The sequence below is a fragment of the Malania oleifera genome, chromosome 2 (assembly GCF_029873635.1).
Source record: "Malania oleifera isolate guangnan ecotype guangnan chromosome 2, ASM2987363v1, whole genome shotgun sequence".
NCBI lineage: Eukaryota > Viridiplantae > Streptophyta > Magnoliopsida > Santalales > Ximeniaceae > Malania > Malania oleifera.
In genome coordinates this window covers 6,509,750-6,526,272 of record NC_080418.1, presented here as the reverse complement: position 1 = coordinate 6,526,272, position 16,523 = coordinate 6,509,750, and the positions used below count along the sequence as shown (strand labels likewise).

The window sequence follows — 16,523 nt, the reverse complement described above, 5'->3', positions numbered from 1 at the left end:
TAAAGCTCACTGTTACTCGGTTTTGGAAAAGAAAATAAATATAACAAGGTCCTTTGGAGGATACAAGGGGAGGGGGAAACATGGAAATGTTTTCAATTTGTACAATCAGTCACAAGTAACTCTATAAAAAACAGAGACTATATGAGATATGAAATCAGTGTTGAACATTATTATAAGAATGGCAACCAACGATTTGGTGCTTCCACAAAGATGTGTAAGGTAAATTATGTAGCACACTAGCACCCTAATGCACAACGCTCTTACCTCCATGCTTAGAGAGAGGGAGTGTTTCTGTGGTTTAATTTGAAGGTTTGGACAAGTCCTACATCTGCTTATTCTCATAGCCAGCTTTTTCCTTACATTGTCATTACATTTATCTGATGCTCTCAAATCTACATATATGATGGGTTTCACTTTGTCTTTCTCCTAAAACAACTATAAGTGGTTTCTTGTTGTTACTTCATATGTTAGTTTTACATTTGCATAAAAAATATATATTTTGCAACAGTTGAGGAGGCATCTATTGAATATTTTGCATACCTATTTAAATACATATTTTTTGTATAGTTCTTACTTGATTTATTTAAATCTTTACTGTTTCTATTAAGGTTGCATTTGTTGGATTTGTCACATGCACAATGTTTTTGAGAACAAGACTACACCCCACAGATGAGATAAATGGCAACCTCTATCTTTCTTGCCTGTTTTTCGGTTTGGTGCACATGATGTTTAATGGATTGTCCGAGCTACCTCTTATGATATTTCGACTGCCAGTTTTTTACAAGCAAAGGGATAATTTCTTTTATCCTGCATGGGCGTGGTCTATCTCTAGTTGGATTCTACGTGTTCCCTACTCCGTCATTGAATCTGTTGTATGGTCTTGTGTTGTATACTACACTGTTGGCTTTGCCCCCAGTTATGGGAGGTATTCTCATGTCACCCTTCTGCTTGAAAACGATTTTTTCCTCTGTGGCACTGTCTTTCATCTCATCTATTTCTTTTTGTTATTTCAGGTTTTTCCGTTTCATGCTATTACTCTTTTCAGTGCACCAAATGGCCCTGGGACTCTTCCGGATGATGGCTGCTATTGCACGGGATATGATTGTTGCCAATACATTTGGAGCTGCTGCGCTGATAGTTATATTCTTGCTTGGTGGATTTATCCTTCCGAAAGGTAGGCTCTAGTAATTTTTCGTTCGATATAAATGCAATTAGATTTCTTTAGTCAACTATTTTTCCTTTTGAGCAATGATGACACCATGGTTAATTTCAGTAATTTTATTTTTTCTTATTTCAGCAATGATTAAGCCATGGTGGGTATGGGGTTTTTGGTTGTCCCCACTATCATATGGGCAGCGTGCAATCTCTGTTAATGAATTTTCTGCTACAAGGTGGATGGAGGTGTGTTCTAGGGGCTAAAGGACATATTTGTGTCAGATCTCTGTTTCTTTATAATAATAAGTTGCATACCCTTGGCGAAGTCATCAGTATATATCATCAGTGCCATAAATTGTAGATGACCTTTTATTAAGTCTTACTGGTTTGGAAAACTCTCTATTTGCAGAAATCATCTGTTGGGAACAATACAGTTGGGTACAACATTCTCAATTCGCATAGTTTACCCAGTAGCGGTTATTGGTACTGGCTCGGTGTTGGTGTTTTATTTCTTTATGCTATGCTTTTCAATAACATGGTGACTTTGGCCTTGGCTTTCCTCAATCGTAAGTCTAAACTCTAAAGCCTCATGCCATGCTTTTTATTTCCATCTGTTGTCAGTTTGTCTGTATATAATCAATTTCCAATTCATTCTCATCTGCTCACAGCTATTAGAAGAGCCCGGACAGTGATTCCACTGGATGGCACAGATGAGAATTCTGTCGGGAACAGTGGTCAGTTATCCATCCTTTTGCAGTCATTGATTTTTTTTTTTTATTGGCTATGCTTCTTCTGGTGGTTTGTAATTTTTTCAAACAATGTAGTAGAGAATGTGTATATCACATAAAATGTTGTTTTATTATGCAGTTGGAGGTCAAGGGTCTGAAGAGAACCCAAAATCTGCTACAGATCAAAGTAAGAAGGGAATGATTCTCCCATTTCAACCAGTGATAATGACATTCCATAATGTCAATTACTTTGTTGATCTGCCAAAGGTATGTGCGTCAATCAGTTGTGGTTCCCTTTAGTTTTGACTGTTTTAACTGATGTAAAACAGCATTTTTATTTGTTTTGTAGGAAATGAGTTTGAAAGGTATACCTGAAAAGAAGCTGCAGCTCTTGTCAAATGTGAGTGGAATTTTCTCTCCTGGTGTTCTTACGGCATTAGTTGGCTGTAGTGGAGCTGGAAAGACCACTTTAATGGATGTACTTGCTGGTCGGAAAACTCGTGGGTACATAGAAGGGGATATTAGGATATCTGGTCACCAGAAAGAGCAAAGCACTTTTGCCAGAATTTCAGGTTATGTTGAACAAAATGATATACATTCTCCTCAAGTAACAGTTGAGGAGTCTCTTCAGTTCTCTTCTTCTCTTCGCCTTTCCAAAGAAGTCAGCAAAGAACAAAAGCATGTTAGTTGCTGCATTACACTTTCATATTATTATGTATATTCTTCTTTTGAGCTGATTGACATTATTTTTTTCACATGATTTATTCACACATTGCAGGAGTTTGTTGAAGAAGTAATGAGATTGGTAGAACTTGATGGTCTAAGGCATGCTTTAGTTGGTTTGCCTGGTAGTAGTGGCTTATCAACAGAGCAGAGAAAACGTTTAACTATTGCAGTTGAGCTTGTTGCAAATCCGTCCATTATTTTTATGGATGAACCTACGTCAGGACTTGATGCACGAGCGGCAGCCATTGTGATGCGAACTGTTCGTAATACTGTTGACACAGGAAGAACAGTTGTTTGTACCATACATCAACCAAGTATTGATATATTTGAAGCCTTTGATGAGGTAAGTTAAATCTTGGTTGCATGTCTCTTTCTGCTATGACAGTTGAGTTCCCCTTTGCTCGAGCATGATCTCCTTGTTGAGGGGTGATATTACTAGGCCATCTTTCCATAGAGGCATTGTGTTTTAGTTGGAACATAACCCCTAAGAAAAAGAAAAAAAAACATGCTTTGTGATTTTACCTTTAAGTCCTGAACTAGTTGGAATCCTATATATGACACGTGCTAATTACTCTGAGGTTTTACTGAGCAGCTGCTTCTAATGAAACGTGGTGGACGAGTAATATATGGAGGGAAGCTTGGGGAGCACTCACAGATTATGATAAACTATTTTCAGGTAGGGTATGTATAAATTTGTTATTACATTTTAATTCTGAATTCTTTGTTCACTCTTGCAAGCCTTTCTTAATACTTCTTGAGGCTACAAATGTTGCTTTGCAGTATTGGTACATTATCTTAGAATTTTTGACAAGCCAAGTGCAGAGCATGGTCATGTAGGAAAACATGTCTGTTGTTGTTATTTTTTTTTTGTTTGGGAGGGGATACTCTGTAATCCTAAGATGGAGCATAATGGTGTGGAGAATCATAGATGGATACAGAAGAAACAGCAGAGGAAAGTAGAGATTACAGCATATAGTATGGGAGCTTAGATTATGATTTTCTTATGGTAATTATGTAGGGATGTGCGTAAAAGAATTTATGTTAGATGACCTTAATACCCACAATTAGATCACTGACCCATAATATGTGGAACTTAAGCACACATCAAAGAGGGTCATGTTTTCTATCAAATTCGTGGAAATAATCTTGTTTTTTTGCTGTTTTTTGTCCTTTTGGCCTTATGGTGGCTTCAACTTATTATGGTAAATTCTGAATTTCAAGGAACTCCTTCCCCCAATATCCTTGTTGGTTTGGAAGTTTATAGGTGAGAGTGTGAAAATGGGTTAATTTACCTTCCTAATGACAGCCAAGACTAATAAAATGATCTCTAAATGGAGGTAAAGTTCTTTGAGAATTATAAGAACAATTAAGGTCAACAAGTTGGCGAGGGGAATAACCATGGACAATTTCAGAAGGATACTTTCCACATTGAATTATTAAATGCAAAATCTGCAGTAGGTAAGGTCCCAGGCTTATCCCCTACTATGCACCAAAGTAAGTCACATAAACTACAATTGTTCACCTCAGTATAGTCATCAATCTAAGGATGGAAAGTGGCTGAAAACTTTAGCTTGGGGCCAAAAAATTTCCATTAGATCTTCCAAAATAGCTAACAAAATTTTACATCCCTATCAGAGACTATTGACATGGGTGATCTATGGAGCCAAACATTTTCACGAAAGAAGAGCTTAGCTATGTGTGATGGACCAGCAAAGAATGGAACCATGACCCCTAACAGTTTTAGGCAACCGTGGAATAAAGTCCATGCCCTTCAAAGGTGTTTAAGGAAGGGCAAGAAGAGTATACAAACCACTGTTCTTAGCCTTGATTAATTGGCAGGCAAGACATCAAGACAGAATCCAAGCAACATCTTTCTTTAAGGAGGGACAATATAACCTATCTCCAACTAGAAAAGTGGCAACCAAACCAAAAAGTCACATAAGGATGCGAGAGGAATATATAATCTAGTCCCTCTAAATAATAAGCTTCCCAAACCGCAAAATCGATATCACCATGATGATTATCATCTTGTACCTCTTTGAAAATGATTCCAAAGTCGGGACAAAAAAGTAGTCATCCTTTATATGCTCAAAGCCTACTAGTGAGCACTCATTGAGTGTAAAAGTGTTACAACTTGGCCAGGAGCATTAGCGGGCATACTCTCAATAACCATGCGATGCCTAAAAACAAAAGAGTACCCATGTGGCATACCTAGCACTAAGATTCATTTGGGAGTGTAGATAGTAAAGTGCTAGGTGATCAAATTATCACGAACTCCTTCTGTGGCCAGACAATCCAATGCCTATGTGTCCACACCACAACATAGAACTCTTTGTCATATATGGTATACTTCAATTATGTATCATTGGGTTTCTTGCTAATCTAGGCTAAAGGGTGTCCCTCTTGATTTAATGCTCAATACTTATTCTAGATGCATGACATACAACCTCAATGATTTTAGAGAAGTCTCCATGTGATGAAACACATGCCTTTGGCATCTTGAGCTTTATCTCCTTGAAAGCTCTTATCTTGAAAGCTCTTGCAGCAGTTGTAGATCAATATATCTTCCCTTTCCTCAAACAATCAGTGTTGGGAGCCATGATGGTGCTAAAAAGTTCCTAATTGTCCTTAATTGACCGTGTGTAAATGGTGGCTAGCCCATGAGAACCACCACGATAGAAATGGATTTGGGGCTCTGACCATTCCAATATGGCTCTCACCTTCTTAGGATAAGCTCAAATGGCTTGCAATGACAGTCAATACCCTAAGAAAGTGACATGAATTTGAAGAAAGGAACATTGCTTAAGGTTAGCATGCATCTTATGCACGATCTTAATTTTTCCCCGAAATCGTTGAAATTTTTGTTGAGATTACTACTTTCCACCACCCTTGAAATAGAGATGACAATCAGTTTCCATTTTTACAAAATTTCCTGTCGAAAGTTTCATAAATCACCCAAAATTTATCGAAATCTTGAGATTTTTGTGAAATTTGTCAAATTTTAACTACAGAATGAAATTTTGTTGAAATTCAATATTGGGATTTAAAACTCATTGAGATTCTTCTTAATTCATCTTCCTTTCTTATCAAAATGGGAAACTGGAGATTATTACGAAAGGTTATCAATAGCTTTCTGACATTTGAAATTGTATGAAAGATTAAACTTAGATATTGGCTACAATATTTTGTTTGACTATTTATGCCGAGATATCTACATTTTATATTATAATAATAACTGATTCATGAATTTCATATATTAATTGAATGTGTTGTATGTCATCATTACTATGTTTATTGTACCTTACACACCGCATACTTTGTCCTTCATGTACTTTATTTATAATATTTTTAGTTCTAAATCTTGCATTACCATGCCTACTTAGTTCCTGAAGTTTCATAAAAGAATTCCATGCTTTACTGCATACTTCCATCATTTTTTAAAACTGAAATCGAAACGGACATAGAGATAGAAATTTCTGTGCTTCTTTTGAAGCCTTGAAATTTTAGTTGAAGTCAAAATTAAGACCTTAGGCTTGAGTAATGAAAACTGTGTTCCTGTCTAGACTGACTCCAGATCAAGATGTCATCAAAGTAGACAACAAGGAACTTACCTAGAAAAGGACAAAGTAGTTCTGTCATGATCCATCTTTCCACTCATTCCCAGATTGTGTCCTAATTTTGTCATGGCCACTGCAATACTGCATAGATCCAATTTCAAATAGATTTTATAACACGTTAGCTGATCTAACATATTGCCACCTATACTACACTTTGATTTTGTTGTTGAACTAACTTTCAATGCACACTCTCCATGAGATCCTTTTTCAGAGTCGAAATAGTGTTGGGACAGCACAAGGACTAAAGCCTAGAGTTAATATTTCCCTTGATTTAACAGTCCTTATTTGTCTAATCATTTCAGCACGCTCCCTAAGGTTCAAACCTATAATGTGGGAAATTTATTTTGGTAACTGTGACTGGGACCAAAATCAATGACATGTTTAATGTCTCATAGAGGGGGAAGTTGCATTCCTTTAGCTGTGGCATCTTAAATTCATTAAGAATTCATCATACTTAAAATCCCTTTTGGTGCTAATGCTGACAAAAGAACTAATATCAAATCCTATAGCCCCTGTTTAGAACTTGGAAAACGATGGGGAAAGGAAAGAAAAACACAAAGGAATCCACTTTTTCATGTTTGGTTATCAAGGAAAGTGAGAAAGAAAATAAAAAATATACCAAATCAATGAATAAAAATTTGATCTTACACACCATTCAAGTTTAATTTTTCTTAATTTTAGTCATGAAAAAAATATTTTTATTTGTCTTTGATATTGAGAGAAAAAGAATGGAAAATGAATTTCCTTCTTATTTTCCTTTCCTTTCCTTTCCCCAAACAAAATCATTGATCCAAACAGATCCATAAGGAAACAATCTCTAGGAAATAATATCAAATTCCTAAAATTAGTCTAGTACATATTTGTAAAATATTTAAATCATTAAAGTCCTAGATAATCATAAAGACCCTATTATGCCTATGCCTATGCCTATGATATACACAAAGAACTCGCTAAGTATGATCTGGTCACAAGGAATGCTAGAGGTTATATATGTCTTTTAGTATTACTATAATTGAGTGTGTTAGTATGTTAATTAATGAGAGTTAGTAAGGGTATTATAGTCATTAGAATGTATTTAAATTGTATTATAAATAGAGGGAGAGACCTATCTTAAAGTTAGGTCATTTTTTTAATCAAATCTTAACATGGTATCAGAGCATGATCCTATCTAAACCTTATTTCCCTCAGCCGTCGCCGGAAAACACTTTCTTCGAGGTTGTTTTTCCCTAATTCACCGGCATCTCATACTAAATCACAAAACCAACCATATTCCCACAATCAGCACCCCCGAACACTTAACGTCGTGCAACCTATAATTGCCAACGTTCATGAGATGCAGAAGCAAAGGGGGCATATGATAGTTATTCGTGTTCTAGTAGGCTTGAGATATGAGTTTGAGGCAGGTTGGTCCCAGATACTTAATAGTGCTGAGCTGCCATCCTTTGTTGATGTTTGTTCTCATGTCCTTCATGCTTCCTTTAGCATGCATTCTCCTATTCATCTGGATCTAAGAGGATAGCCTTTGCTACCCAGAGTGATTCTAGTTCTCTACCAAACAACTGCAAAAGTTATCGCGGTGGTTCAAGTAGTCGCAATTGTAGAGACGGACGAGGCAAAGTTGCTCCTCCTCACAAGTGCACTCATTGTGGACGGAATAATCATGGTATTGAGCAGTGTTGGGATATTCAAGGAAGACCTTCACATGTTGCCAATGCAGCCACCATTGACTTCACACCTTTGGGGGTAGCCAACGCAGCCACCACTGACTCCTTACCTTTGGGGTCGAGTTGGGGGCAATGTACTGTCTCTATGTTAGAGGAAAGAGTATTCCAAGTTCCAGCTGTATCAAGTGTTACAACAAGCTTCTCTTCCTATTGCCTCTTTTGCCCAATCCGATAAGCACGTAGTATGCCTGTCATCTAGTACTTCTCGTCCTAGTCTTTGGGTCATAGACTTCGTTGCCACTGATCATATCACAGGTATACCTAGCTTTTTCTCCACTCCTCAATATCCTGAAAATTTACCTTGAGTTACTTTTGTTGATGTATCCACTACTGTAGTCAAGGGAATTGGGGCTGTAAATCCCCCTTCTTCTATTTCGCTTCCTATGGTTTTATATATTCTCAAATTTCCTTTCAATCTTATATTCATTAGCAAAATTACTAAATCTGTGAATTGTTTAGTGATATTCTTCCCTAATTCTGCGGTTATTCAGGATTTGAAGACAATGAAGACGATTGGCAAATGGCGTGAAGCTGGTGGACTTTATCACTTTGAGCCGCTATCTCCTTCTACCTCCTGCAAAACTGCTGCCACACATTTCCAAATTCATTGTTGCTTGGGTCATCCTTCATTGGAAAAGTTAAAATGTCTTGTTCCTAGTTTGAGTTCTGTGTCTAGTCTTGGTTGTGAGTCTTGTCAGTTGGGAAAGACCATCGTGATTCTTTTGCTTCTCGGGTCAATAAATGGGCTGCAAGCCCTTTTATTTTAGTTCATTCAGATGTATAGGGTCCTAGTAGGGTCGTTTCCAAGTTGGGTTTCTAGTACTTTGTAACCTTTTTAGATGATTATTCAAGAATAACTTGGTTATATTTAATAAAAGATTGTTTTGAGTTATTTCATGTATTTTTTGCCTTTTGTTATGGAATAAAGACTCAATTTGGTTTGCTAGTTCGAATACTTCGAAGTGGTAGTGTTAAAGAGTTTTTCAATGCACAATTCACTACTTATTTGACTATCATCCTGTGCCCGAACTCCTAAACAAAATGGGGTTGCAGAGCAAAAAAATAGACATCTTCTTGAAATCACTCACACTTTACTTTATTAAATGCATGTACCTAAAGTGTTTTGGAGTGATGCTGTACTTATTGCTTGTTATCCGATCAAAAGAATGCCATCCTTTGTTTTTATTGGTAAAATTCCGTATTCCATTCTCTTTCCTAATTCACCTTTGTTTTCTCTTCCTCCTTGTATATTTGAGTGTGTGCCCTTTGTTCATCAACTAACTTCTGGGATGGATAAGTTGGATCCTCGTGCTATAAAATGTGTCTTTCTAGGCTACTTATATACTCAAAAGGGGATCATTGTTATAGTCCTGTGTTGCATCGCTTCTTTGTTTTTGCCTATGTTACTTTCTTTGAGTCTACACCTTACTACACCCAGTCACTGAGTGCTTCTTAGCTCAATGAGTCTCTTCCTTTGCCTAATCTTCCAGCTTCTACGTTTCTATCCTTGTCCAACCGACCACCTGAGTCTCGATGTAGTTCTACTACGATGCCTTTGGTTTCCTTGTCTGATGATAATACTTCTCAAGATGTTGATCCTCTTATTGCTTTTCGGAAAGGTAAACGCACATGTACTCAACATCCCATTTCCAACTATGTTTCTTATTACTCCTTATCACCCTCCTATTATTGTTTTGTCACTACTCTATCATCCATTACCCTTCCTAAATCTGTTTCAGAAGCCTTAGCCCATTCAGGATGGAGGGATGTTATGGTTGAAGAGATGAATGCTTTACATGACAAGGGTATGTGGGACTTGGTACCTCTTCCTCTTGACAAGTCTATAGTTGGTTGTCGCTGGGTTTACCCTATGAAAGTCAATCCTGATGGTTTTGTGGCTCGTCTTGTTGCTAAGGGATACACTTAGGTGTATGGTTTGGATTATTCTTATACTTTTTCTCCAGTTGCCAAATTTACATTAGTACGTCTATTCATCTCTTTGGCTACTACTTGTCATTGGCCTTTGCATTAGTTAGATGTAAAAAATGCCTTTTTGCATGGTGACATTGAGGAAGAGGTATATATGAAGCAAACACTTGGGTTTGTTGCTCAGGGGAAGTTAGGCTTAGTATGTCGGCTCAAGAAGGCTTTATATGGTTTAAAATAGTCTCCTAGAGGTAGAGCATGGTTTGGTTGTTTCAGTGCCGTAGTACTTGAGAGTTTGGTCTTCGACGGTGTGCTGTGGATCATTCCTTGTTTTATCGTCATTCTTCATTGGGTAGTATCCTTCTTTTTGTTTATGTTGATGATATTGTTATTACAAGTGATGATGATAAAGGTATTCAGAGTCTTAAACTTTTTTTACAGGCTAAGTTTCAGACCAAAAATTTGTGATTGTTGTCGCGACGTTTCCGAACGTGAACTGGACAAGGTGCGTTTTAAAAATATTTTTGTTTTCGTGGAAAACAAAGTGTGATGGAGTTGCCACTAACGTTTTAGTGCGGTTAGAACACTTGATTACTACTCAATCAAGGGTAGAATCGGTCTGCGTTACCAAAGGAGGGATCGGGAGTTCAGTTACGCGAGGGGAAGATATTAGCACCCCCTACGCCCTTGTTCTACGAATGGTACCTAATTAATCGAAAATTATCCCAAACTTAATTCAAAAAAGCCTTTTATGTTACTCCCTTGGTGAATTTTCAAAATGCAAATAAATGAACAATATGTGATATACAATATGTACATATTCCCTCAGAACTGGGGTACACGAAGTTTGAAAAGCTCATACCCTTTTGTTGCAATCATAGGGAAGAAAATTGAGAAAATATTTTTTACAAAAATAGCTCCCAGAATTGCTTCACAAACTCCATAGAATTTTTCAAAATATCAAATGGTATTTTTCAACTTTTTCTGGGAGGTTTTAAAACCCATGTGAGCAAATAAATAATAAGATACAAAAATGAAATAAATAAAGAAAATAAGAAAACCGGTTTGAAATTGGTCCAGTGGGTCCATTGTGAAAATGTTCGCGGTTGTGTGTTGTGATGTTGTAGGGGAGGTGGCCACTGCTAATGTAGCTTACGATCATGTCAGGTGCCGACGAGACGATTAATCGGCACCGGAACATTCATAAGCAAAAATATAAACAAAGAAAAAAAATGATAAATAAAAGTGTGAGAGGCTCTGGGGGCAGACTCGCCAATGGAAACCATAAAATCTCATGACGAACACCCAATTGACCTCTCAGTGTCAATTTAGCTACAACTGTTTCAGTGAGCCAAGATCAAGGGCATTGATCGCCCTAATCTCGGCACATGTAGCCATGTTGTGGTGTGTTAATGTGTGGGTAAAAGTGTGTGCAAGAGTGTGTATAGAAGTGTGTGCATGAATGTGTGTAAGTTTGTGCATGCATGTGTATACAAGTAAATAGATGATTTAGTACACAAATTAGTAAATGAGTTAGTATACGCGTAAGTAACTGAGATAGTATACAAGTAAGTAAATGTTAGCATGCAAGTTAGTATGAGTTAGTGTACAAATAAATAAATGGGTTAGTATGCAAGTTAGTATGAGTTATTATGCAAGTTAGTAAGAGTTAGTAAGCAAGTAAATAAATGGGTTAGTAAGAGTTAGTAAGAGTTAATAAGCAAGCAAATAAATGGGTTAGTAAGAGTTAATAAGCAAGCAAATAAATGGGTTAGTAAGAGTTCATAAGCAAGCAAATAAATGGGTTAGTAAGAGTTAGTATGTGAGTTAATATATAAGTTAGTAAGTTAGTGTGTGTAATGGTGTGTGAACAGTGTGTGTCTTCATTTAGACATTCTCACGAATATCTTACAGCCATGCAAATACAACCCACCATTTTGTAAGAAATAGAACCCCATTGAAAACCCTATGAAATGTAAGAGGGGGAGAAGGAGAGCACACTAAGAGTGTTGTGAGAACCGAAGGAGATGCTGGTGTGGAAGTGACAATGGGAACCGTTTGCGAGAGGGGAGCTCGGGTGGCAGTTCTAGCAACTGGTGTGACCATGATGACCTCTAGAGGAAAATGAGGAGTGGTGTTTTCCTGACTAGCAAGCTACAACGGCCGGAGAACGGGAAGCTTTGGTGAGTAGCCGACGAATATGGCTGTTGGGGGCGGATATGGATGGAGATGATGATGGAGGATAATAGTGAGGCTCTCTCTGCAGCTGGGCTCAGGTGTGGCTATGGCTAGTGCAGGTGGAGGTGGATGTGGCCGAGAAGGTGGAGACCTGCGGAGGATGGTATGGAGGCTGTAAGATGGGGATGAGTCTGTGTATAGATGGAGATGATGAGCGAACTATGGGTCACTGGACTGGTGGTGAAGATGGTGGGATGGAAGTGGCTATTGCCATGGAGAGTGGCCGATAGTGCGTGTGTGCTGGGATAGGAGAATGGCTGGGGAGATGGGAGTTATGGGAGAGATGGAGAGATGGATCTGTGAGGAAAATGGCGCCAGAGTGAGGAGCCTCTGAGTGTGTCTCATAGTGAAGATGGCGGTGGAGTAGCCAAGATGCTTGGTTCTGGTGGAGAGGGTCGACGAAATGGTGTGTGGCCGAAGATGGTGGTGCGGTGAGAGAGGGTGAGGTTGCCATGGAGCCTGGGAGATGAGAACTTCGTGCGAGGAGCTGGCTGCTGGGTAACGGGATCTGCAGGAGTGTGAGGGTCGCGGATGGATGGTGAAGGCGATCTGTGGGAGGGAGATAGCGAGGTAGGTGGAGATGGGTGATGCTCGACGAGAGGGTCAGAGAGATGAGGTGTTATTTGGAAGAATGGGGGCGTGAGAAGGAGAAGAGGAGGCTTGCCGTGAAGATGGTGGCTACGGTGGAGATGGTGGTGCCAGGAGCTGTGAATGGAGGTGCTGGGTTGCGTGGGAGATGGAGATGATGGGAGCTGCGAATGGAGGTTGAGAGAGAGAGAGGCGAAGATGGAGAGAGGAGGGTGACAGATGAACAGTGAAAATGCCCCCCTTTCTGCTTGCGTGAGCAATAGCCTTTTATAGGCTTTCTGGTATCTTTTTTTGTGTTTTTTGTTTTTGTTTTTTGTTTTTTGTTGTGTTTTTGTTGTAATAATGACGCCTTTGTTATATTTGGCCCAGGAAAAATGGGGTGTCTACAGCTATTGAAATACTTCTCGGGTTTAGAAGTATCGAGATCTTGTATCGGAATTGCTGTGTCACAAAGGAAGTATGTTCTTGATCTGTTAGATGAAACTAGATTTTTGGGATCTAAACCAGTTGATACACCCATAGATTCTAACGGCAAGTTAATGCCAAATATGGGTGATTTGCTACCTAATCTTGGACAATACCGAAGACTTGTTGGAAAGTTGAACTATCGCATAGTTACTTGGCCGGATATTTCTTTGCAACAAGTGTTGTGAGTCAATTTCTAGATTCTTTGAGGACAAGTCATTGGGACTCAGTATTTTGCTTCTTGAGATATCTCAAAGGTGCACCTAGGAGAGGTCTTTTATATTGTGATCAGGGGCACACTTATATCCATGGATGTATAGATGCAGATTGGGCTGGATTGCCTCCCGATAGAAGATCCACCACCGGATACTATATCTTAGTTGGTGGTAATTTGGTTTCTTAGAAAAGTAAGAAACAAACTATGGTGGCAAGGTGAAGTGCTAAATCAGAATATAGAGCTATGACTCACACTATCTGTGAACTTGTCTGGTTGAAGAACATGTTGGAAGAATTAGGTTTTTTGCATTCTCAGCCTATGAGGTTGATGTGTGATAATCAAGCTGCTCTTCATATTGCTTCCAACTCGGTCTCATGAGAGGACAAAGCACATTGAAGTTGATTGCCACTTTGTTTGGGTGAAGCTTGTGCAAAAGCTCATTACAACTGCTTATGTGAAGTTGGACATGCAGCTTGCTGATTTGTTTTCCAAAGCATTGGGGTTTGCTCGTGTTAGATTCATTAGTAACAAGCTAGGAGCTTATAACATTTATGCCCCAGCTTGAGGGGGAGTGTTGGAGGTTATATACGTCTTTTAGTATTATTATTATTAAGTGTGTTAATATGTTAATTAGTGAGAGTTAGTAAGGGTTTTATACTCATTAGAATGTATTTAAATTTGTACTATAAATAGAGGGAGAGACCTATCTTCAAGTTAGGTATTCTTTTTTAATCAAATCTTAACAAGGAATTCTAGAGAAGATGGGAATCCCATTCGCATGCTCAGCCATGGGAATGTTACATGGGAATTCTCTTTTGGAACTAAATTATCTTCATTATTTTTGCTATTTGGACATTAATGCTCCTCATAATTAGGGGTGTAATCATTTTTTTTTTGGTTCGGTTTTACTCAAAACCAAACACCAAACCAAAACATATTGGTTCTTAAAATTGAAACCAGTTATCGAACTGTAAACCAACAGTTTGGTTTAAAAAAAAACCGTTTCTTCCATCCAGTTTTCAGTTTTAAACCAAACTAGATCTCACCACAATAATACTAGTACTCAAGGTCCACTTTAAATTCTTGAATGGGTTTTTATTAAAAAGTGCCAAGCAGGAAGTTAATCATGTGAAGAATTAGGGAGAGGAGGCATGCTTTTATAAGTGGAGAGGACTCCCCCAAAGTACATGCCAACCGATGTGGAACGTGGGCATCAAGCCATTGTCAAAAGAAATTTCACCCAATTCTAATCTCAGGGAAATTATAGGCTGTCGCAAGTAATGCCTCCCGGAGGCAGCAATCAATGAGATTATAGTCCACGCAACTCACATTTTAAGACCGCCATTCATGTAAAACGATTAAGGTATACTCCCATTATCATCCCCACTACCATTTCCGCAAAACCCATGAGCCCCATTGAACATTTGATTACCTTTTCGGCTGCAGTGTTGATCACCAACGGCGCACCCAGAATCACGCAATTAACAAGTGTTGATCCAAATTCAGTCCTCCATTTCAACAAAACCCCTTCGTCAATGCTCAATTCGCCACTTGGAAGCTCTATCCGGAGGAAGCATATTTCGTTGAAGTTCTTCAAAACCTAGGTGGGTCACCCTGACTTGATCCAGTTCTTCATTGTCACCGCCGTGAGCGCCACCACCCACTGCAAGCATCGACGACAAGGAGCCCAAGCGCTTGGGACCTAAGAATTGGCTGAGTGCCTAGAGGGGTTTAACGATACCGCCAAAAATGAGACGAAATATGTTTGAGAAGGGGTCAACACGGGCCTTGTCAGAGGCAAATGCTGTAGAGGCTGCATCATCATCGAATATGACGTTGTCAATGCCGAGAGGACGTGCTCGACCTAGGGGAATAAGGCTGTGAAACCTCCGTGAGATTTCTTACAAAGGCGAGGAGAAGAATTTCGCTGCTGAGGAGATTTCTTCCATGGTGCTTACCAAGATGGAGGAGATCCTTGTCCCTCATCGGTAATACCTGGGACAAAAGCCCTCACCCTTGTGTATAAAATCCTTCCGTATCCTTAGTTAAATATGTGTGTATATTATCATAAATTATAATTTAATAAATAATTAAGGATTGTAAAATTAATAATTTTTAAGAGCTATAAATTGGGTAAATTTTTTTAGATAAATATATAATTCAGTTTTTTGGTTTTTCTGTTCAGTTTTCCTATATAATCGAAACCGAAACTGAAAATCGATTTTTTAAAATTGGAAAACCGAAACTGAAAAGCCGTACTGAAATGTTAAACGGTTCTGTTTTAGTCCGGTTTTCAGTAATTTTTGTACACCCCTACTCATAATATAGTATTATTGCATACTAGTTTTATATTTTTATAATAATATTTTATTATTTATTGTATATTAAAAATAGAAGTCAATAAATATTTGGGCAGCTAAAATCTCTCCTGGTTGTTCTTGGACATGGAGAAACATTTTAAAAGCAAGAGATTATGCATATCCTAACATAAAGCTCAGGATTGGAAATGGTCAGTCAACACATGTTTTCTATGATAATTGGCATAAACATAGTCCTCTTTTAGTCTCTTATAGCACTTTGGTTGCACTTTCTAGTGGAGCTGGGTTTCCCAATTGATGGTATGCTTTCCTCAATAATAAGAGGGAATTCTTGGCATTTGCCTAGAAGAACTACTGCCAATACTTCTTTAAGAGATAAAAATCCTACCGTTGCATGGGCTAAAATCCTTTGTACTAAGCACTGTATTCACAGACATGCATTTGTGGCCTGGCTCGCAATAAAAAAAACAGGTTAAGTACTATGGATAGAATTGCTAAATGGGGTAACAATATTGATCCTGTTTGTAAAGTATGTGGCCTTTGTACTGAAACTAGAAGTCATTTGTTTTTTCAAATGCTCAGTGTTTTATTTGGCTTATCACAATGCTAGTGTAATACTGAACTTTCATGGTTGTTCCAAAGATGAGGAGATTCAGAAGCTTATTTGGGCTGCAACTATATATCACTCATGGATGGCTAGGAATAAGTTAGTTTTGAAGGGAGGGAAGAGTGGTTTATGAAGACTTCGCCTGCTGCTGTTATCTGTTAATCTGCTGTAATGGAATATATAGCAGCGTTCTGCAAAAATCTGTTTTTTAGCT

General features: G+C 38.3%; 1 protein-coding gene, 1 non-coding gene and 1 pseudogene across 4 annotated transcripts in view; 1 reads left to right on the top strand and 2 right to left on the bottom strand.

Moving 5' to 3' along the window:
• Nucleotides 1-16,523, top strand: part of LOC131149607 (ABC transporter G family member 31) — an 83,009-nt gene that overhangs the window by 31,262 nt on the left and 35,224 nt on the right. For 2 of the 3 annotated variants that reach the window (XM_058100210.1, XM_058100212.1), the window contains 9 exons: nt 609-925; nt 1,014-1,174; nt 1,298-1,401; nt 1,565-1,721; nt 1,824-1,889; nt 2,023-2,150; nt 2,233-2,565; nt 2,662-2,952; nt 3,202-3,285. In XM_058100210.1, coding sequence (XP_057956193.1) covers nt 609-925; nt 1,014-1,174; nt 1,298-1,401; nt 1,565-1,721; nt 1,824-1,889; nt 2,023-2,150; nt 2,233-2,565; nt 2,662-2,952; nt 3,202-3,285 — 1,641 coding nt within the window. Of the gene's footprint in view, nt 1-608; nt 926-1,013; nt 1,175-1,297; nt 1,402-1,564; nt 1,722-1,823; nt 1,890-2,022; nt 2,151-2,232; nt 2,566-2,661; nt 2,953-3,201; nt 3,291-16,523 lie in introns of all 3 variants that reach the window. The other variant, XM_058100211.1, reaches the window with a different exon arrangement.
• On the bottom strand, nt 11,120-11,217 carry LOC131150049 (small nucleolar RNA snoR109). The gene has a single exon (XR_009135435.1). It is a non-coding gene; the product is annotated as a small nucleolar RNA snoR109 (small nucleolar RNA).
• Nucleotides 14,542-15,370, bottom strand: LOC131148815 (F-box protein At5g46170-like; annotated as a pseudogene).